The 24035-nt window shown below is 43.0% G+C and overlaps 1 protein-coding gene across 1 annotated transcript; it reads right to left on the reverse strand.

The window, feature by feature from the left end:
* Nucleotides 1-1102: 1102 nt before the first annotated feature.
* On the reverse strand, nt 1103-22102 carry INSIG1 (insulin induced gene 1). Its single transcript, XM_077491161.1, has 7 exons — nt 21943-22102; nt 17238-17586; nt 11761-11885; nt 9979-10145; nt 8787-8886; nt 3100-7037; nt 1103-2934 (listed from the first exon to the last, which is right to left on the reverse strand). The coding sequence occupies exons 2-6, from the start codon at nt 17569-17571 to the stop codon at nt 7008-7010; spliced, it is 756 nt and encodes a 251-aa protein (XP_077347287.1). The 5' UTR covers nt 17572-17586; nt 21943-22102; the 3' UTR covers nt 1103-2934; nt 3100-7007.
* Nucleotides 22103-24035: the final 1933 nt, after the last annotated feature.

Raw genomic sequence — 24035 nt, forward strand, 5'->3', positions numbered from 1 at the left:
CATCTCTCCTCCATGTTCTTTGTTCCTGAGATTTTATCCTAATTTATGCCTTCTAGCAAGGCTTGTACTTTAGGGAAGTTGGCTCTTTTGAAATTCAGTGTCTTTGTATTCCCCTTATGTTTCCTATTTGTGTATACTGAAGCCAATTGATCTGTGATCCCCGTTACCTAAATTGCCCGTATTTACACATCTGTGATCAGGTCTGTATTGTTGGTAATCAGTAGATCCAGTAACGCTTTATTTCTAGTTGGTGCGTCTACCATCTGACCTATAAAATTGCCCTGCAAGACATTTAGGAACTAGCGAGCCTTAGACTGGGAGTAGAGAACCACGCATTCATCTATGTCTGGATAATTATAATCCCCCATTATGATAACACTTACCATCCTTGCTGCTAATCCAAATTGTGATAGGAGATCCGTCTCCCCTCCTCCCTCAGGTTAGGGGGCCTATAGCATACTCCCAGTATTATTTTACCCTTAGCTTCATCCCTTTGGAGCTCTACTCATGATTCCACCTCCTCTCTAGTTCCCTTAATGCCATCGCTCACATTCACTTGTACATTATTCTTGATATATAGGCATACCCCCCCCCCCCTTTTTTTACCCTCTCTTATCCTTGCGATAAAGGGTATACCCTTGAATGTTTGCCAGCCAATCATGAGAGCTGTTGAACCAGGTCTCCGAAATTCCCACAAAATCCAAATCCTCCTTGTACAACAGTATCTCTAGTTCACCCATCTTATACATACTATTGGTTCTCAGAATGTTCCCATTGTGCTGAGGATTGGTTATTGCCTTCATCTGTGCATCAAGACCTCATCAACCAAAAGGGTAAAGTGGGGCAAAAAAAAAATAAAAGCACCCTTCCCACCATCCACCAAATACTTATCTTGGCCCTGGAGCAGGTTGCCCCACAGCCTTAGTGGTCACTACCTCACACCCTGTCCTCTCGTCATAGCAAATGAATTAGATACTGTACTTTGCTAAGAACATGATGAAGCGAGGTAGCAGAACGGACCCTATACACAAATATATTTACAAAATACAGTACATTTGAGAAAAACCCAAAACATCCAATTAAAGAGAGACAGAGGCAAAAGTCAAATGATGCACAACCTTTAATAAAAAAAAAAAGTTATATACATCTATAAAGCATACCACAGAAATCCTACACATGAGGAACTGATAACCGAAAACCGAATCAAAATATATATATTTATTTTTGTAAATCCAGCATAGTGCAATATTTTTATTACCTTTTTCAACTTGGCTGACTTTGGTTCACAAACTTGCTACAAGTGTTGGCAACATAAAAATCAGAACTCCATATAGAGCACTTGGCTCTATATTTCTGAATCGGGGAAAAAAAAAAAATCCTTAGAAAAATGTAGAATCATAAACATGCCAGCAAAAAATAGTGGGGTTACACAGTCCTCTTCAAATAAAGTACAAATCCTAATACTTGGCCAATTTATATCTGTATCTACATGGAGAGACAGACTATTGCAATACCAAATGTCTCCATTGGGTGGTAGTGAGAGGTTGTTTAAACAAACATGTGACACCATCAGAACAGTTGCCTTTGCTGACCTCTTTTTCTGCTTCAAATCTGCAATTGTGTTTGGAACTTACTGGAAAAAGGAAAAAAAAAAAAAAAAAAGTTCCCGTTGGAACTCACTGGTCAGGGCTGATGTGCATAGGTAAAAATATTCTACAAAAATCAAGCTTTAAAGTGTTTCAAAAGTGTCAGGAAACAAGACTGAACTTACACACACACACTATAAAATGTAAGGATTTGTAGAGTCACAGGTAATGCTTTACTTTTATGACCTTGCATTGTAAAATTTTATTTATATTAAAATGTTATAATTACGTAATAAATAGCATAAGGCATTGGTTTTAAGACTCTAACGTGGTTTATTTCAAGATGTGTGCTTGTTGGTACTAAGTGAATGACTTAATACGAATTATATATAACTGCGTTTTTTTTTTTTTTGCAAAAGCAACAAGACCTCAAAAAAATAAAAAAAATAAAATGTTGGCAAGTTGAGTCAATAATTTTGCATCACTGTTGCAGCAAGAATGGAAACCAAAAGCAAGATTTCCTTGCATAAGTAAAATAGGTAAAGGCAACTTCACAAATAAAATAAAAATACATATACAAACAATAAATGGAGTACTTTACACTGAACTTTAACATTTACATATAGACAAAAAAAAAAAAAAAAGTATTACAGGTAATAAAGTTATTGCCAACATGTAGAACTAAGCCTGTCAGTCAAATAAGCTGCTTGAGGTGGGATCCTAAGGAAATTTGAAAAGCACATTGGATCATGACACCCTGTGTGATAACAAAGGGCTCCCTCGGGACTGTGGAGTACTACAATTACAAGGGCCTTTGGCAGCATCATCATCTTCTGGTGAAGTCTGGTATTGCAGTTTGACCATAAAAAAAATCTGACAGAGAATTGCTATTTTACTGGTTGGACTCCAGTATGCCAAGTTCTGTAAATAACAGCAAGAGGAGGGTCCCACTGTTCACGTTGGGCCTGTGGAAATCAGGCCCAACTTACAAGTGACATCAAATGGCATTTCCATTTTTCTTAGTCCTTTTTATTTTTTTAATTGCAAGCACATATGAAATGTAAGGCAATCTTATGTGTTGGAAAAAAAAGCACCATTTATTTATTTTACAGGTCATGTAGTGCACTAGATGGAAAGAAATATCAATGGCAAAAGTACCAACAATCCTATATATCAGTTACAGGTGGACACTAGTGTATTTGGTCAGTCTATATGTGAATTCCCATCTTAACACACCCATTTTTACAATTTCAAGTAGTCTTATGATTGTTTTTTTTTTTTTGTTATGATACAAAAAATGAAGTGGTAAGGTTTAGCTGCTGTCATTTCCTGCAGGAAGAATCACTATCTATGGTGTAGGGCAGGGGTCTCAAACTGGCGGCCCTCCAGCTGTTGCAAAACTACAAGTCCCATCATACCTCTGCCTGTGGGAGTCATGCTTGTAACTGTTAGCCTTGTAATGCCTCTTGGAATTTGTAGTTTCGCAACAGCTGGAGGGCCACCAGTTTGAGACCCCTGGTGTAGGGTAATGCACAGGAATGATATTGCTTCTGGAGTCCCAGAGAGCTGTAAGAGGCAAGTGGGTGAATGAACACTTCAACATCTACCTGAGATATCAGTTGTGGATAGAGCAATTGTCCAAATCAGTGCACACCTGCTTGCAATTAAAAATTCTACTTTCACAGGGTAATTGACAGATTTATAATATATATAAAAAAAAATAAAAAAAAATGAACCTGTCCACCAGAAACAGCAATTTTCTGACACATGGTTTTCACGCCATCATTTCCTTAGCATATAGGGACATGGGCTAATGCTAAAATGAGTTTCTGACAGCCTGCAGGGTTACATATACAGGCTAGGCTTACAAATGTGTTGCCCCTCCCACCCCCTTTGAATAGGAGACTGGTACATTTCAAATAGAAATACTTCCATATGCAGAAAATAATGCTAATTTATGATGGCCCTGAAATATCAAGTATGTAGCTTCACAGGGTGAAATAGAACATAAGAAATCTTTATGTTTTATCTTTGGTCTGAAAGCCCCTGAATTTTTAGGTTACCTCACTATGGCAATCACAACTGTAATCAGATGCTTTGTGATTTGATATTTCTGGGCCACCACATACCATGGGGGCGAAAAAATTAACAAAGGCCAGTCAAACATGGAATGAATTTCTTTCCTGAGACCACAGGTTGCAGGAAAGACATTCGCTTGACTATTGTTAGTGACTATAACAGCCACTAGCAACAATTGCATGTAAAATCCAGCAGACTGCTTGTACCAAAAGTTGATCAACCAACTTGGGTACATTCAGCCTGTCCATACATGGTTTTAATCTCAAACCATCTATGGTCAGCTAAAGGCATAAAGTCAGCACTATTAAACTGAGAAGATGGAACGGATTCTGCTCCTAAGTAAACAAAGGGGACACAAGCATACTTGTTAACGAAGAGCAATCTGCTCCAATTTCTATACTGGAGCAGAAGCCACTTGCATTGGCTCCCTTTGCCTGCCCCTAGTGCTCAGCTGAAAGTGAGGAAGGCTGTTATCTCTGTATTTGTCAGGGTTAACATTCAGGCATATAGGCAGGAAATAAGCTCTCCTTGTCTAGAGAGGCAAGCGAGTTGACAGTAGATACTTCACATTCTGTAAAACAGGTCCAATATGGTGAAGAACTGCTAGAGCGGTCTTAATAGAAAAATGCAGCAATCCCTTTGTTAATTAGGTGGGGAACCGGCACCAGTTTCCGTTTCACTCAAGAACTGGTGCAGACCTGAAACAGGTTTATCGACTTTGTCAAAGTGCCACATGCACCAATATAATTAACGCTTTATTAATTCCCCCAACATAAACTAGGATTTTCATTAAGCTCATCTCATTTAAAAAAAAAAAGGGACACAAACATTGATTTTTATTACATAGAAGAAATGATTGGTTGTAACCTGGAACCCAATGTATTGTGTTGTTACAGAAGGTTTCTCATAAGTTTGTTTTGAGACATGTATGGAAAGCTATACAAAAGCAAATGTAGTATTGTTACTGTCCCTTAAATAAGGAGATGCAATAAAAGAAGACATGCTACAGATTCCCTTGAAGTTATTTTAAACACATTGCACTTAGAATTGTTAAAAGGTTTTCTAATAATTGTACTGAAATTGAACTGCATGTAATTAAATAAATTGCAATGAAAACTTGTGCTCACAAATACTATAGAATATCCAAAACAAAAAATGTTTAATGAAGTGGCAAATGCACTTTTCTCTTTACAAGGCAATCACAGACTGCAAATATTAATAAGGCTGTGAGACAAAAAGACAGGGGGGGGGGGTGTCTCCTCTTATCCCTGTAATAATTTTTTCTGCCAGAAAAATGGTGTGCATAAATGGCATGGAGAGGTATTGGGGCCTTTGATACACACCAACAGTTCTATTTGAATTTCTTCTGTGAGCTGCAATGCTCTTCTGGGAGGAAAGCAAAACAAAGAACGAGGGTTACAATATCAAACTGTAGCCAGTGTTCATTTTAGCGTTCATGGATACGGAACTATTCAGCTCCAAAAACCGATTTGGCTCTGGGCCTCAGAAGTCAATCAGAAGGCATTTTTAGATAGCAGTATCAGGAGGGTAAGCCTATGCAGCATGCAACAACCAAACAGATCACTACCTCCTGCTTATCCATCTAGAGCAGCGTTTCTCAAGTCCAGTCCTCAAGGCGCCCAAACAGGTCATGTTTTCAAGATTTCCCTCATGAAACGGCTGTGGTAATTACCAAGACAATGAAACTGATCAAATCACCCGAGCAAAATAATGGGGAGCCTGAAAAAAAAAAAATGACCCATTGGGGGCGCTGCGAGGACTGGAGTTGAGAAACACTGATCTAGAAAAGACTAATAAAAGCTTAAAAAGGCAAAATACCAGTGTATCCTGGAGAAAATGCTGTCCCAGTCTCACTTAAAGGAGAAGTCCAGCCTGAGCTCCTGGGTCATAGGAGTAATATTAGTTTTGCACTCCCATGACCCGTTTTCAGCGGGGAGAGGTCTGAAGTCCGCTCTCCGCTGACGTCACTGCCATCACTCAAGGTGGTGCTCATCCCCTCTTCCAAGTTTGGATCTGCTAGCTGCTTTGATTGGTGGCAGTCTAAGCGAGCCACTGAGACAGCCCCTCCCCAGCTCAGCGCTCCAGTGAGCGTGGAGAAGCAGAGAGGAGAGATGCTGACTGACAGCAGCTTTTCGCTAGGGGATCTGTGAGAACCGAGCCATCGGCAATGTTTAGTGGCTCGGTTCTCAGTACAGAGACAGCGGGGGACAGCTGCAGCATCGGTCTGATGCTCCATCCACCGAGGTAAGTATGAATCAAAAGAAAAAAATATAATAATAAAAAACACCACACACCAAACTTCTCTTAAGAACTGTTCAGACGGGCAAATTCCTTGTTATCTAACCTAAGCCTTCAGACAGGTCAGCACTCAGAGGAGCATTTTCTCCACGAATAATATTCCAGCCTTTCACTCTCAACGCCTCCATCCCAAAATAAATTTTCAGAGAAGGAAAGAAAGGATCTGAGTGGCTGCTACAGTCACAGACTGTCTTTATACCTCCAGATACTTTGCTAAAAGGCCTTAGGTAGAAGGCATGTTGTCCTTTGTAAATCCACCGCAGCTACAGAGCCAAAAGGTTGCATGACTGGCTTAAAAAATGAGTATAATCAGATTATTATCTGAATCATTTGCCACAGGGCAAAGACAGATACTTCTTTTTCTGGATAGTTGGTCATTGGCTCATTTTCAAATGTGAACAAAATGCTTTTCCAATTCTTGGCTATGTTGAGGTCGGCCCAAAGCTTGGCTGGCATTAGATGCATCTCTGACTTTTCGCCCACAGCCTTATTTACCATTTAGATAAATAATAAACTCCTACTTAGTTACACTTCATCTTCTTCTCCCATTTAAGCACCTTGCACTTGTGAGGCTTTCATGGGACATGGTTGTTGCAAAGCTTTGTAATAGGCATGTCCTATTTCATCCCCTTAGAATGAAATCATAATACTGGTAACGCTGTACTTGAAGCTGGCAAACAGCTTATTACACCATGCAAAAGAACACTTTGAAATTCTACTTCTAAAGTGACAGATTAACAAAACCTGCATCAATCATGGAAGAACAGATGCATTGCTGAATACGTTTTTTTTCCCTCATTTTGGCTCCACCAACAAAGTCCTGGTCTGGTGTACGAATCCATGGAGCAATAATAAAAGTCCTGCATACCATAAAATGTAGTAATCAAATGATGAAGAAAATATGCTTCACATTTTTAACGTGTTTGCACGTGGAAAGTTCGCAGGTTGTTACTCAGTAACATAGTGCAAGCTTTTCCAACACCAGCATGATTCTTCTACAATATGGCCTTTTCTTGGATGCATCTAATCGGCATGTGCTTTTTCTGTGGGACCCTGCAATGAAAGAACAATTTGGTTAATGGTCTGGTTTTTAGTTAAAGGAAATTTGCACCAAGTGATACAACTGTTGCCCCCTTTCTGAACTTGCTGTCTTTTAGTTATTTAAATCAATGACCTGGAAAAAAGTGGACAGGAAATGGAAGTTTGAACTCCTCATTTTCCAGCACAGGACCTTTCCTGAAAGTAAACATTTCTAGGTGCGGCACACAGTTTTAAAATGATAAAAAGTGTGTTACAAAATGCCTGGATCGCATTGCTACAGGTAAGAAGAACAATTTTCTTCAAGCCGAGCTATAGGCAAATAACTAAAATTTACACACGGAAAAATTGTTTCACATGTCAATGAATTTAAAATCTCTGCTTGAGATCCAGACATCCCTGCCAGAAAGTGTAGCCAGATCCTGAACCTCCCCACAGACCACACTGCAGTTAGGTTAACAGCTTGGCCCAAGACCCCACCAAACCTGAGATCAATATCGATTTAAGTACATATAGTAGCGATAGGGGGAAAGATTAAAATAAAATATGCTTTTTTTTTTTTTTTTTAAATGAAGGACACAAAAAAAAAAAATGGATTGTCTATTTAATTGAAGGCATACTTGCTCGATGACTATTTTTCTGATCTGCATACCTGCTTAGGGATAGCCAGGAAGCAGCTCACCTCTCACATGCGTAATAATAATCAAGAATGAGCTCAGGCGTGTTTGCAGCTCCACGTGGAGAGCCCACCAGGAATTCGGCACTGCGCTAATCCCAGGCGGTGTGACATTTCCTGATCTCTGCAGCCGCAAATTGGGAAAATGTCTCACAGCCTGTGATTAGCGCAGCACCATGCCGACTTCCTGGTGGGCTCTTCCCATGCGTCTGCGAACATGCCTGAGCTCATCCTTAATCATAAATAAATAACCACTAAAGCTTTGGGACAGCGGAATTACATTGTACAGGTAAGTAATGCAGCAAGACATCTGTCCTTTTCAGCAGATCAATGACATGCATTCTCAGAGATTCTTAGATGCTCCCTGCTAAATAAGTCTTAAGCCTTAAATTCAAATGGGGGGGGGGGGGGGGTGTGTGTGTGAAAAAGGAAATAGATCACTGTACCAACACAAGCAATGTTGGTGCGGTGATCTTCCCCGTTGTGACAGGTGGTATGCCAGAACACACTGATCAGAACGAACACAAGCGTTAGCAGAGGGTACCAAAAAAAGTTAAAAAATGGCCATAGATTTGGCACCTGGGCTGGAAGGGAACTCTATTTGTTAAAATAAAAGAAAGACGTATTGGATTGTAAAATCCAGGATCAGTGTTGCAGCTGTGCCTTGTTGGATCTACACCAAGAAATAAGCAGTCAAAGACCACTGATCGCTCAGTTCTTGGGTCCCCTCTGAGCAGTGATGACTGCCAGGCACTACTCTTTGCTCTGCCCCTACAGTACTCACTGGAGTGCCGGACTGTGCACGGGGTAGGAGCAGCTGGGCTCAAGCTCTCAGCGGTGTACTGAGAGGCTGAGCCAGCTGCTGGTCAGGTGTCTGGATTTGGATCCCTGCAGAGCCTGGACCGGCTCTGATGTCAGCCGACAGCAAACTTTAGCTCATTATTGGCTGAATCTGGGTCACAGGACTGCAGAACTAAGTGCACTCATTTGATTTACAGGAGATGTATGGCCAAAAGAGCTTTGGCCATACTTCAACACAACTTGCAAGAGATGAACCTAAAAAACAAAAACACACAATTTTTATATACCATTGCTAGTTGTCGTCCTATATTTCCAACAGTCACACCTCCAGAAAAGAATATGCAAGGCAGCCAGGAACGGATGTACAGAAAGTCTGGGGAGGTATACCTGAAACATACAAGGAAAAATATTTAAAGTAAGTAAATCAAATTGCATAGAATTCAACAATACATGGGCCTGGGCTGTCAAAGCAGAAATATTCTACTGCTACCATATTTGCACAATCAAAAATAAACACAGGATAATAAACATCATTCGTGAAAGAAGAAAATATCCCAATAAGGTCCTTGCACATTTTCTATGTACAAAAGTGCTTACTTACTCCTAGACCCCAGACATGGCCTACATGTAAACCTTATACCCAACAAAAATATACACCCTATATTTTTCACAACTGTAGGTCAACATATTCTAGAGAGGACAACGTGCTTTGAATTTAGAGATGTGAAAGGTGCAGTTGTCGCCCTTGTAGTTTGGGTTGGTAAAAATTAAGGGCTGATTTCAGAGGTTGGGATAAGTGTCAGGATGAAAGTAGATTAGATTAAAGGGGTTGTAAAGGTACGCGTTCTCACCTTAATGCATAGGATGCATTAAAAAGGTGAAAAAAAACAAACAAACCCCCCTCCCTGTTTTACTTAGCTAAGCCCCGAATTTCCATCTGCGTGCCCCCCCCCCATCCCTCTCCATGGGTTCCCATCTCTTGATTGGATAGACAACAGCGCATCCATTGGCTCCCGCTGCTGTCAATCAAATCCAACGACACGGGCGCCGGGGCCGAGTTCTGCATTCGGCCTCTATGGATGCCGAATGCTGGACTCGGGAGCGCGACTGAAAAGGTAACCCCCTCGGGAGAGCGCTTCTCCAAGGGGGTTATGTGGGGATGTTCTAGTGTGGTGAGGAGCCGCAAAAGCCTCCTCGGGACTCCATAAATGGATGTTCGGACCCACTCTGTGCAAAACAAGCTGTATGAGTATGACGTGTTTGTTATTTGAAAAAACAAAAAACAAACAAACAATAAAAAAAAAAAAAAAAAAAAAAAAAAAAAAAAAAACAATCCTTTAGTATAAGGGTGCTTTTATGTTAGGGATACTCAGATTTTTTTTTTTTTTTTCCCCCAGAACACCATTGCAAAACTACAGAGTGCCAAAAACCAACACAAAAAAAAAATGATATAAATGTTGCAACATGGAGGATACTTACTGGTACACTCCGTTGTACACAAGAAACTGTGTTATGAGTGTTGCAAGAAAGGCTATTGTGATTCCTAGTCCAAGACCACTACGTGAGCGGTCAAAGGTCCACCAAAGGCCCAGAGACAAGGCTGCTAGTGTTAGTGACAGCTGAACATTATTTGCAAAATCCAGTTTCTGGAGGAGTATAATGTTAAGGAGAAGACTCACTATCATATTATCATCCAATTGTTCTAGACAGACAGACACAGAAGACAGACATATTCGGTTTTGTAAAAAAAAATCACATAAAAAAAATAAAAAAAAATAGATGACACAGAAACATCAAGCATCTACTGTCTAACCTGCCTGAAAAGAACAGGAAGAAGTTGCCCTTTTTCCCCTAGCAGCAGCTCAGCAATTTTTGTCTTTTTTACACCCTTTTGTGACTTTATTTTCTATACCAGTTATCTCCAAACTACGGACCTCCAGCTGTTGCAAAATTACATGTCCCATGAGGCATTGTAAAACTGACATTCACAGACATAACTAGGCATGATGGGAATAGTAGTTCCTGGACAACTGGAGGGCCATAGTTTGGAGACCCCTGTTCTATACGAACAGAAATCTAATTCCTGGTTAATTCTGCAAATGAAATGTGCTGAAGTTGGAAGTCTACTGAGGTACTGAATGATTGAGAACAAATGATGTATAAATATACACATTCTTGTACTAACTGAGCATGCTCGCTTATGCACTAACAGGTTCCTCCTGCTTTAAAGTGGATGTAAACCCTCACATATACCCAGTGAAGTGAACAGCCTCAGATGATACAAAGATGAAACAAAAATTTCCCTAAATATGTTCTACATATATATCTGCTGTCTTCAGCTTTCTACACTCTTTAGAAAATTTTCTTCCCGTTTCAGCAGAGGGAGGAGAGTCTGGGCATACACTGTGAGCTGATTGGAGGAAAGGCACCCCCCCCCCCAATAGGCAGAAGAACAAAGAAACTTGCAGAGCTGTGCTGTGAACAGACCAGCTCTCTGCTCATCTCTCTCCAAATTCCATCCCCGACACAGTTTCTAGCTGCTTTTATCTCCTGTGTCAGAGAGCTTGTCAGATGTTATCATGCTGATAGAGGAACAGAGCAGCAGAAAGACACGGGACTTCAGGCTTTGGAGAGAGATAAGTAAACACTACAGATATATGCACCCGGGTCAGATTTCATGAATGGGGTTTACATCCACTAAGGGGAACAGCAGCATCCATGTAGGAAAACTGGGCTATTCTTCCACTGAGAGCCTGCAGATTGTATGGCACTCATAGAAAATCAGATCTGTCACTGGGCCACAACACTGAAAATTAGTGGAACACTTGTATTTAGTTGCTATGAAGTCAAAATTTTAGAAGAGCTGGATGCGATCCTAGGCACAGAATATAACCAACTAATATTTAAAAAGTTAACACAAGAACTTGTTTATACAGGGAATATGATTGAGGATCAGGGATTTTTTTCCCCTATTGGAGCAAATTGACCATGCTTTCTAAGAGTTTTTAAGCCTTCCTCTGGATCAACTGTGGGTGTTTGGCTCTATATATGGAGGTTTTCAATTTATCCATTTCCTCCCTTTTTGTTGAACAAAAATGACTTTTTTCAACTAAAATATGAAACAATAAAACCTGATAAGCAGCCTAATCTCTGCATTCATGTTGTTACTTCAGTGTATAAAATGTAGACATTCCAACCAGCTCTTACCAACATTTAATCAACGTTTAAAGGCTTTTCTTTTTATGCAGGTTAAAAGGATACTGCACTAGCATGATTAATGCCGACGAAAACTGCTATACATCTCATGACGCTGGCCCATTCTCTCTTGAACTTGTGTGGTTCTCCAAGATGGCTGTCGATGCAAGGATAGAGAAGGCCAACAACAGCTGGAAAAGAAAACAAACCTTAAATATATGTTCCAGAACTTTCTAATTATTACTTCCATTAGAAGTATTAAAAACACACAATTAAGAAAAAGTTAAATGGAAGCCAACAGTCTTTAGAGTTAAAAACGTGCTTTATGATGTACATATGTTTCAGAAAATAAAAGCTGAATTACCGAAATATACTTATTTCTACAAGTCTTTTGCATCTCATTGCTGCCGATCTCTGGCAGCTTTTTCTCTATATGCATTTACTCCAGCCGTAGCTACAGGTCATTGTTCAGTGGGAACTTGCTGATAGTGACAACAGAGAAGCATGTCCAAGCATGCGACAGGGTGACAAAGTGGGAGCACAAATTTAAAACAGCGTTGTCACCCTATAGAACAGCAAGTAGCCGAACAAGGACCTTCATGCCATTTGAAAAGATTAAAAATTACATTAACATGGTACGGTAAATCATGAGATTTTAGTGACTTAGTTTACTTCATTATAAAATGGATAGCTATTAAAGCTTTTAGAAGTGCCTGCACACAACTAGCTGGTTTAATTGATTCTTGCATACCTAAAATGCCAAAAAGTTTGGAACCAGCAAATCTCCAGCACTTCCTTGTTGTGAAGGAGCATGTCCCTTTCTACCTCCTTCCCTACAGATGCCCATGCTTTATATCCAGTGGGAGAGGTACTGGCAGCAAAATTGCAAGTTTTCAAAAAAAAAAAAAAAACCCCACATCCTTTCAAAGAAACCATATCATCTTTATGTGATCCCCTTGCCTCTATTACTAATATTTTAGATGGAAAGGGACTAAAAATCTACATCAGAATGACCTCCATCTATACAATGCTAGAGGTTTGCCTGCTATGCGGACTCATTGGCATGACTGACAGGTATTCTCAGAAGGAGCAGAGAGGTTCAAAGTTTTTTTTGGGATGATGGGTTACCTTTAATGAGGCTAGTAAAAACAAATCTGAACACAACTGAAGGTGGACTGTTATGTTATTTGAACTGCATGCCATCTGCTTTTCTCAGCCTTACATTTTGGTTTAAGTTAATTTAATTATCTCTGTTGTCAATGTGGAATATCGATATGAAAATAGTTTTCAGAACAAGACTCAGTTTTATATACTCTATATAATTTAAACACATTAAACATTAAGCAAGCAAATAGAAAAGAAAAAAATAAAATAAAAAAAAAAGAAGTTCTCAGACATCTAATTTTTCACTTTCGATGTCTCTAGGGATATTTATGGCAGGTCTGGCAGGCAAATAATTCTCCTCCTATGATTACTTCCTTATTTTCGCTTTCCCAGTAGTGGTATGTTAAACGCGAGGGCCAATGAAGTCTGAGGTATGCAGCTCACCAGTTCAGGGGTTGGCCAATCACAAGGCTCAGAGCTTACAACATTTCCTGTGCTATTTAGAGTATGCCAAGCAGACATCTGCAGTCAGGAGGAGCAGTGATTCTAATCCTCATATCGAGTTTCAGCCTGATAACTGCCCTATGGTGCAAGCTGATTAAAGATTAAAAAAAGGTAGGAGGATGTTTAACGAATCACTCTTGATTTAGCAATTGATATGCATTACACATTATATAAGGAATAACATTTTACAGTAATCAAATCTGACAAGTCATCACTTGAGACAATAAAACAAGCTGCAATTGCAAGAAATGAAACCGGGTTCCTTGACACCATGTCTGTGGAGCTGTGCTGATCCACACAGGCTTAAAGAAAGGGCACAAAGAAAACAATTCCTCTGTCCACACCATACTAGTGCGGCATGTCTGTATTCTTACACAGCGCAACACATTTCATCACATTTTGCTGCAATGCGCTATGTTGCATAAAGTTATATGAAGTGTCTTTTTTGTGACAATTCAATAAAGTATTGCACCATATACAACATTCACCAAACATACAGATACTTTAGTATGCAGGCTGGTGTGAATGAGCAATACTATACTAGTAGAGATACAGATTCTCTATAGAGTTCCTGCTCACTCTACTACACAATCTGAATCAATTATAAAAGGGGCTAATAAAAGGAAGTGGTCACGAGACAAAATTCCTGTGTGAGAAGCCTCAGAAAGAAGTCAGACAGCCTCAGACTCCTGAAGCAACAACGTGCTGCTTCATGGCAGTGATATCCCTTCCTGGGAAAAAAAAAAATACACTTGGCTGTTCTACTACATGAATTCTGGACGTCAGATTCCATCTGAGGACTCTCATGCAGGTGATTCACAACAGATTGCCATTACTAAAAAGCATTTATAAGAGGCTACACTGTACAATGTGACAAGATCAGGTTACCAACAATGCAGGCAAGTAGTCCCTGAGATGAGCAATGCAAATCTTACAGAGACCACTTGCATCCAATACACACATACACACACACACACACACACACAATTTCAGAGAAAACTATGTATTATGTTTCCACTTGGCACTTATTAGTGCAGACGCACGTGAATGGAACTCAGTGTTATTCAAAGAGGTCAATGAGCCCATGGACAGCCGCATAGCGGACTCTAGGACCAATCAGGGATTATCTTTTGGCATGGCATTATACAGCATTGCTGATGCGCAAAGGGCAATGACACTCCAAAACTGCAATAAAAAACAGGGGCAGCACAATGGCTTGTATCAGCCTTGCAGCACTGGGGTTCCTGGTTAAAATCCATTCAGAACACTATCTGCATGTTCTCTTTGTGCTTGCATGGGTTTTCTCCCACACTACAAAGACACTTTGGAAAGTTAGTTCGCTTTTTGTCCTTAAACTGGCCCTAGTATGTGTGTGCATGTACTGAATGTATGCAGGTGAGATGGACGCTTTCAATTGTAAGCTCCTTGAGGGCTGATGTGGATGTACAGTATGTTAAGTGGCTGTGTAAATTTTTGAGCATAAATACCTGTAAATAACATTAATAACAACCTGTTGAGAATATATAAAAACACACTATGGGCTAAATGAGAGAAAATCTAGCATATGGCTAACATTAGACAAGCCACCAAGAGTCAGACAAGAGACCCTGTCATGGTTCTTGCCCTGCAGTAACAGCTCACCTCTGGTACTTTTACATTTCCAATTTGATCAGGTCAACTCACAGAAAGATCTTCTAATAAGTTGGAAATAAGAGAAAAGACTCCCTTTACACTAGTATTAAGAAGTCAGAAACAGTACAACCATTGCAAGAGATTCTCAAAATCCAGAGCATGTGGTGTTACTATTGGACTGTATATGACCTTCTTAAACTCTAAAAGGAAAACTGCTTTAAAATCTCCCCTTCCCCCCCCCCTCCTCTCACCCTTTTGTAGTTAAAAAAAATATATTTATGTTTTTTTTTTTTTTAGAGAGCGGGTAACTGGTTTTTGCAGGCACCCACCCCCACTTCCACTGTGACTGTCTACTGCAGTCCGCAACCTTCTGAGGAGCGTCACACATCCCAGAAGGTTGCAGGTCCTTTCACAAGCACACCTTGTGCTTGCCCAGTAGAGAAGCCACAAGGAGTCACAGCCGGCTTCCCTTCCCTAAACACAGCAGGGACCCGAAGACTAGCAAAGAACTGGCCCTGTCAAGGACAGAAGTCAGAGGACAGAAGTCAGAGGACAGAAGTCAGAGGACAGAAGTCAGAGGACAGAAGTCAGCAGCCACAGTATTTGTGGCTGCTGACCTAATTATTATTTTTTTTATTAAGACTGAAGACTTGTTCACACTTGACTAAGGCTGGGTTCACACTGCTGCGGGGGGAGATCCGGATGTGATTCGCACCGCAAATCACATCCGATCTCCGTAGCGCTGCGAGTTCAGCCATACAGATAGTATGGCTGAACTCGCAGCGGTCCCGCAGCAAACTCGCACGGGACCCTTTTTTTCGTCCGCAACAGAATCGGATCGCATGGGCGTTCACACCATGCGATCCGATTCTTGTGCGAGTCGGCAGATCGCACTGCGATATGCGATCGGATCTGGGGGTGTCATTAACATATCATTGACACTCCCAGCCGTTCGCATAGGGCAGTGTGAACTGCCGGCGGGAGTCGTGCGATGCGGGAAAACGCCGCGGATTCGCGGCGTTCCCGCATCGCAGCGGTGTGAACCCGGCCTAAATGTTATGCTTAAAAAACGCTCCTATAGTGTTAGCATGTTAGACTTGTCATCAAGGCTTGTAAAATGGAAGTCTAAAAATGATCTCCAAATGCCCTATGGGCAGTTGTGAAATGTTTGAGGAGCATGTAAGGAGTGCTAAATCCATGCCACAAATGCCTATTCCATTACAGCAAATTATTCTTAAGGCCGGGTTCACACCGCTGCGATGCGGGAACGCCGCGAATCCGCGGCGTTTTCCCGCATCGCACGACTCCCGCCGGCAGTTCACACTGCCCTATGCGAACGGCTGGGAGTGTCAATGATATGTTAATGACACCCCCAGATCCGATCGCATATCGCAGTGCGATCTGCCGACTCGCACAAGAATCGGATCGCATGGTGTGAACGCCCATGCGATCCGATTCTGTTGCGGACGAAAAAAAGGGTCCCGTGCGAGTTTGCTGCGGGACCGCTGCGAGTTCAGCCATACTATCTGTATGGCTGAACTCGCAGCGCTACGGAGATCGGATGTGATTTGCGGTGCGAATCACATCCGGATCTCCCCCCGCAGCAGTGTGAACCCAGCCTAAAGCCCTGCAATTGCCTGCCAGAACATTTGCGAGGCGTTACCATAGACTTGAATGGGAGGAGTTGAAACGCTTCAAAGGCCTCCTGATGTGACATGAGGCTTCAATTTTGAAGCCATGCAACGCTACTTCTTTGTGTTTTGATACAATAGACAGCACACAGTGCTGTTCATGCCATCTTGTGCATAGGCGTTTGAGGGGCATTTTTAACGCCTCTCAAATGCCTGCTTTTATTGCCAGTGTGAACTTAGCTTTAAAAGTGGAAGTTAACCCTCCTATCGTCTTTAGCCAAGGAAGTAGATATCTTGGCCTCTGTTTAATCTTTAACTGCCATGATGCTGGACATGTGATCAGTTATGACACCAGCCATCGGATGATTTGACAGTTTGGTTGAGGACACGAGTAAATGTGACAGCTATATTCGTAGCACGTGCCAGGAATGTAACTGCTTTCTGAAAGTGTTAAAATCAATGGGTTTTCTTCTGCTTTAACTCAGAAAAGTGACAGCTACCATTTAGCTTCTATGGGCAGGACCTTTGCTTTCATTTACGTGCAGGTTTCTCTAACTCCTGTAGAACCTAGTAGCAAGAGCTCTACCACTGAACACAAACAATTTTATCTACAAATTGTATCATCAGTAATACACTACAGCCTGTCCAGCTGTGGCTTTGTATAATACATACCAGCTGCAGTGCCACAGCAAGGAGGCACCCACCATGCGGAGGAAAATATTGTCGCGATGACCTCTTCAGGAAATAGCGTCACATGCCTTTGAACCTGGAGAAGATTAAGCACCAAGGCAAGAAAAACGCCAACAGTAAAGAGGACTACACTTCTCCGGATCAGGCTGCGGCCTTTGCTGCTGGCTAAGGTGCTGTAGGCCAAAGTAACGAGGGAGTTTAGGGAGGACATGGCTTCTCCAATTCTGCGGGCAAGCCAAATGCTTATCTTTGGGTCGTTCTTGTCTCTCCCTCTGGCGCAAGAGCAACTCCAGCAGTGCTCCTCGAGTCTTGGCATTTGTTTAAGAGGTAGCTGTGGGAAAGAAGAAGAAAAAAAAATGAATATATATATATATATATATATATAAACAAATGGTCTAGATCACCTAAAGTAAAGTTAAAGTGGAACTTTTACCAGCGATTTCCCTTAACATCCATGGTGACTAAAACAGTCATCTGCTTATCTTAATTTAAAGTGGTTGTTAAGATCAGACATGAAATATGAACAAAGCATATCCCTCTATAGTGTGTACTTGTCTCAATTAGGAGTACCAAGTGTCATTTCTGTCTGCCGCTTCATTCCTTTGCCATCAGCAAGAGTCACTTCTGACAAGCTGTCCAGACACCAAGAGAAAAATAGTGACAGGAGAGGGACATCAAGCTGATTGACAGCCTCAGCTCTGTTCCCCTGTAGAGTGTGTGTGTGTGTGTGTGGGGATGTCAGTTCCCTTCAATCAGCTCTGAGCCCCACTTTGAGTTCTGCATAGTGTAATTTCAGCTCTCCACCTCCTTTTTCTGGCAGTCAGACAAGCTTTATAAATTCTGCATTTTAGAAATGTAAAGGTGAGGTGGTTGCAGATCAGAACTTAAGTCGGAGGATTGGTTTCATCTCTGTATCACCTGAGGCCAGTCACTTCACTTGGGTGTATGTAAGGGTTTTAAACCACTTCACCCTCTTCCTATCCCCTCCCATTGGCCCATCAACTAGGTCTTAAAATGATTGTAAAGGCTTTTTTTTTTTAAATAACAAACATGTTATACTTACCTCCTCTGTGCAGTTGGTTTTGAACAGAGCAGCCTGGACCCCCCCCTCTTCTTGGGTCCCTCTTTGCAGCTCCAAGCCCCTCTCTCCTTTAAGTGCCCCTTAGCCATCAGATTTCTACAGGGGTCACCCAAGCCGAGTCAGAGCTCCGTATATCCATTCAGACACCGAGCCCCGACCCCTCTCTCCCCTGATTGGCTGAGACAGAGCGACTGCACCAATGGCTCCCGCGGCTGTCAAAGTCAGTCAGCCAGCCAATCAGGAGGAGTGTACTGGATGGCTGAGGGAATTGTGGACATCGCTAGAGAGAAGGGGCGTAGGTAGGCAATTGGGGAATGTTGTGGGGGCTGCTACTCACAGAAGGTTTTTTATCTTAATGCATAGAATTGCCTTTACAACTCCTTTAATGCAAGGAGGCAGGGAGTAGTTCCAGATCATGTTATTGGTCACATGATCAGGAGGGTGTCCCACTAGCTCCAGATCACAAACAGAACCCAGGACAGAAACCGTAGCCTCCATGAACACCTATGTGCAGAATGTGGACGCTAAAGCCCACATGGCTGGCCACAAAGATAAGAAAAGTAGGGCTTACAATATGCCTTCTTCTTCTGAAATGGCTAATTTTCTACTCTCCCTTATCACCAGGTCCCCCAATCGCTGGCCCCAATTTCTGTTGTAAGGGTGGCTCCTTGGCTTGCAGGGTCCTACGAAGAATATTACAGCTGCCACCTGTGCTGGACACACGCAGGCAGCCCAGAGGACTAGAAACCAGGACATATATAGGCAATGGTTGCAGGGATGATGGGACAGGTAGTCACGTGACTGTTCTTTTTAGATAATACGCTCTAATGAGCCGGGCCCTCTGATGCCTCTCGATTTGAACTGTATTATAACTGTACTGTCTGCCTCTACTTTGTAAAGCATTGTGCAAATGGCTGGTGCTACACAAATCCTTTAATATAGTCCTGAGGGGGGTAATCAGGAGACTTACATTCAGAGTGTGTGCTCCCCAACTGGAAGTTCAGGAAAGCAGCACAGAGGAAGCTGGGTGAGTAAAATTACACGTGTGAGTTCTCTGGCCATGTTATAAACAATAATTAACTATTCAGTAATTAATAGATGAAGAGGACTGTACTTGTAATAAACAAATCTGAGACTTTAGTATTACTTTAATAGGTCTCTGCCATTTTTATTTGTTTGATACCTGGACAGGACAAGCGCTGTGTGTGCAAGAAACCACCTTCAATGTCATAACTTATTATGAGGACCCCAAACTTTTACAAACTAACATGATTAGTGCAGACCTCTATGTTTATAGGTCCATTCATGAATATAAATCGTTACATCGGTTAGTCAAGGTTAATGACGATCTGACTAAACGCTTATAAAAAGGTAGCAAACCTGGATAACGTGTCATATCCACATCTCCATCTGTCTACTCACGAATGACCAAACTCCCCCTCCCCCATTTCCTGGCGTCATAGTTTGTGAAGTCATTCAGAGATATGAATCTCCGGAGTGACTGGATAATCAATAGTTTCCATTAATGGGATCTCCGCACTGTGACACCAAACTCCATTCATTGCGATTTATCAATGGAGGACTAAAGAGGCCGTGTGCCGACTGTTATCCCCAGACACAGGGCTGAAATCATGACTTTATAGACTCACCGTGACCATACAATAATCCCCCCGCAGAATGTATGTATTGTGTCTCTATGATATGGAACAAAGAAGTCCTGTAGTCTGCTGTACACTGTGTCCTGGGCTCTGTGTCATTCCTTACCCAACCCCCTCCAAAACCTTAACTCTGTCCTGCTGGGAGTATAGGGGTTCCATGGAAGTGTTCTGCCTCCTCTGTCACATTTTATCCACGCAAAGTACAGTGTAGATTATCCGCTTATTACATGCTGAAGGAAGAGATCACCTATCACTGCCAATCAGGGAAACCCCCATAATATCAGGTGGAACACCTATCTGGTCTATGACTGTAGCTGGCCGACAGCTGCAGACCTCAATGGCTGCAGATTACTGACCGATCAAGACTCATATAGCTGGTTCTGAATGAAGCTGTGCCATCACCCGCCATAAGCCACTTAGTGCCAGCTTTACTTTCAGCCATATCAACCACCATGGGAGCGACTTCTTATCAGAGCAGTGATGTGTGGCAGCCAATCAGAGCTCAGCTAGCGTCAGTTTGGGGTAAGTAGGCCATGGACCATAGAATGGCCCCCCACTGTCAGGCAATTGTCACTCACATCATGTCCAGCTGCTCTGGTGATATCAGGGAATACGAAGATGTGTAGTAGTTCCCCCCCCCCCCCCCCCCCCCCGGCTGTAGAGGCTGAGGGCTAATAAAAGGTGATCATCATCAGCTTCTACAGATCATGGCAGTGTATGGAATACAACAGTATGGTGGTAAAACAACCCCCTACCCCAGGCTTTAGCACAAGCCCAGCTGTACGATACTAGTCCAATACTGTGCCATACAATCACCCCCCCCCTCAATGATACTGACTAACCATATGGCAGCACAGAACCCATTCCACCAATGCCATCATCCCAATCTGGCAGTACAATGCCCCCCACCTTGTCATTATTCCAACACAACACTAACATGACCTCTCTAACTACAATACCAGTACAGTTACAGGACAGCACAACCCCCCCTCCCCCCCAAATCCCTGCTACATGGATCACCCACCAAAAATATGGCAGCACAGAGTCCATTACAACAACGATATGACCTCAACCCAGTAACATGCCCATGCCAATGTGGCAGCAACCCCCGCCCCCTTCAAATACATTGATATAAAAGCACAACATTCCCCCCCCCCCTCAAATCTTTGCAAAATGGGTCACCCCCCACACATATGGCAGCGCAGTGCCCATTCCAACAACGATATGACTTCAACCCAGTAACATGCCAATGTGGCAGCAACCCCCCCCCCCCTCAAATACATTTATATAAAAGAACAACACCCCCTCCCTCAAATCTCTGCTATATGGATCACTCCCCCCCCCCCCCCCAAACATATGGCAGCACAGAGCCCATTCCAACAATGATATGACTTCAACCCAGCAACATGCAATGTGGCAGCAACCCCCCCCCCCCTCAAATACATCTATATAACAGCACAACCCCCCCCCCCCCCCATGGCAGCATCCTGACACAGCAGAATGGCAATGCCCCCCCCCCCCCCCCAGAATCTATAGTAACAGTAAGCCCCCTTTCCAGACATATGGCAGCACAGTGCCATCATCACAGACAGTGCACCCCACTATAGATAGCAATGGGGCAGTATATCACTACGTAGACATATGGCAGCAGCACATTGCCCATTCCAGCAGTGCCACCATCCCAACCAGCACCATGGCACCCCCCATGTACAGCAGTACAATGCCCCCCATATGACATTCCAACACAATAGTAACACACCCCCTACTATGATACCGGTACAGTACACCCCCCACCAGACATATGACAGCACAGTGCCCACCCCATGTACTGCACCCCACCATAGATAACAGTACAATTACCCCCCATACATCTAGGGTATACTACCCCTCCAGACATATGGCAGCACACAGACCCCACCAATACACTTCTATGGCAGTACAATCTCACCGGTCAGAGTGGGCACAGGTCGGTAGGTGTCCGGTCAGTGAGTGTCTCCTGTCAGCTCCTCTATAAATATGAGTCTCTCAGGGTGAAACGCGGCTCCTCCCGCCCCCAGGTAGGTCTGGTCTGTTCTGTCCTCCTCTGTCCTCCTATGCCCCGTTCCCTCCCTCCATCTCCTCCTCCTCCTCCTCCTGACTGAATCAGACGGAGGAGGGGGAGCTGCACCGGCCCCGACCCAAAACAACATGCGTGTCTGGTGAGGCGCCAGCAGCCAATCAGCAGCGGGCTGCCCATATGACGTAGCGGACACACCACACACCTTCCTTCTCTGGGAAGAAAAAAAAAATCAAAACAAGAGGCGGCAGCGCGCGCGATGTGTCGGGGGCGCGCAGAGTGAGGAACAGCTGGAGGATGAGGGATTTCCCGCCATATCCTGGGAGCCTTTCCCTTCAGGGCAGTGACCCCGGACACGAGATCTCTCCTGGTGTCCAGTCACCAGTGAGGGCTGTGCGGTTCAGGATTGGGCACCCAGAGAAGAATTGGGCAGCCACGCTGTGCCAGAGCTGGGCATACAGTGGAAGGGGCTTAAAACTCCAGACAACACTATATAGGGAGAGAGAGAGAGATGTGGCCCATCATACGGGGTACAGTGGTTAAGTATGTCATATACAGCACAGGGTGCAGTGGTCATAAATATTTCATGTACAGGGTACAGTGGTCAGGTATGTCATATACAGCACAGGGTGCAGTGGTCAGAAATATTTCATGTACAGGGTGCAGTGGTCAGAAATATTTCATGTACAGGGTGCAGTGGTCAGGAATATTTCATGTACAGGGTGCAGTGGTTAGGAATACATCATATACAGCCCAGTGCACAGGGTGCAGTGGTCAGGAATATTTCATATACAGAGCAGTGGTCAGGCGTATGTCATATACAGCCCAGGGTGCAGTGGTCAGTAGTATGTCGTATACAGCCCATCATACATGGTGTAGTGGTCAGGCGTATGTCACATACAGCCCAAGGCGCAGTGATTAGGCGTATTTCATATACAACCCATGGTGGAGTGGTTAGGCGTGTGTCATTATACAGCCCAGGGTGCAGTGGTCAAGACTTTTTCACATACAGGAGCATGTCATATAAAACCCAGCACAGTGAGTGCAGTGGTCAGGAGCATATAATATACAGCCCAGTGTATAGGATGCAGTGGTCAGGAGTATTTCATATACAACGCAGTGGTCAGGAGTGTATCATATACAGCCATAAACAGAAGCGTGTCATGCATATCAATCCAGTGTACAGGGTGTAGTGGTCAGGATTATGTCACAGACAGCCAGGGTGTAGTGGACAGAAGTATGTCATATTCAGCCCAGGGTGCAGTGGTCAGGAGTATGTTATATACAGCTCACGGTGCTGTGGTCAGGAGTATGTCTTATACAGCCCTAAACAGAAGCGTGTCATGCATACACTCTGGTTTACAGAGGGCAGTGGTCATGAGTATGTCACATACAGCCCAGGGTGCAGTGGTCAGGAGTATGCCTTTTACAGCCCCAAACAGAAGTGTGCCATGCATACACACCGTTGTACAGAGGGCAGCGGTCAGGAGTATGCCACATACAGCCCAGGGTGCAGTAGTCAGAAGTATGTCACATACAGCCCAGGGTGCAGTGGTCAGGAGTATGTTATATACAGCCCAGGGTGCAGTGGTCAGGAGTATGTTATATACAGCCCAGGGTGCAGTGGTCAGGAATATGTTATATACAGCCCAGGGTGCAGTGGTCAGGAGCATGACATACACACTTTGAGGCAAAGAGAGCAGGGGGCGAGAGCATGTTATATAGAGCACAGAGTGCAGTGGCTTGGAACATGTTATTTAAGGCCCAGCACATAGATTACAGTGGTCAGGAGTAGAGATGGGAACCTGGATAAAAATGAAACAAGTGGGCAAAAAACTTTTTTTTGTGTTTTTTTTTTTTTTCAAGCATTTTTTTTTCCCCAGGGAAATTGAAAATAAAAAACCCCAAGTGTGCAGTATGTTCTTTTACAATGATAAGTAGTATATGAAGCATTCAAACTATATAACATGAAGACCTTAATGACA

This window comes from Lithobates pipiens, unplaced genomic scaffold (assembly GCF_037356315.1).
Source record: "Lithobates pipiens isolate NorthernLeopardFrog02 unplaced genomic scaffold, aLitPip1_a1.2 Scaffold_19, whole genome shotgun sequence".
Lineage (NCBI taxonomy): Eukaryota > Metazoa > Chordata > Amphibia > Anura > Ranidae > Lithobates > Lithobates pipiens.

What these genes read in the sequence shown, in the direction of transcription:
- INSIG1 (XM_077491161.1), bottom strand. Translation starts at nt 17,571, where the DNA reads ATGCCAAGACTCGAGGAGCACTGCTGGAGTTGCTCTTGCGCCAGAGGG. An exon ending in TTGCTGTGGCACTGCAGCTG is followed by an intron (nt 11,886 to 17,237) that starts GTATGTATTATA and finishes TTTCTTTTCCAG; the next exon opens with CTGTTGTTGGCCTTCTCTAT. An exon ending in TAGGACGACAACTAGCAATG is followed by an intron (nt 7,038 to 8,786) that starts GTATATAAAAAT and finishes CTTTCATTGCAG; the next exon opens with GGTCCCACAGAAAAAGCACA.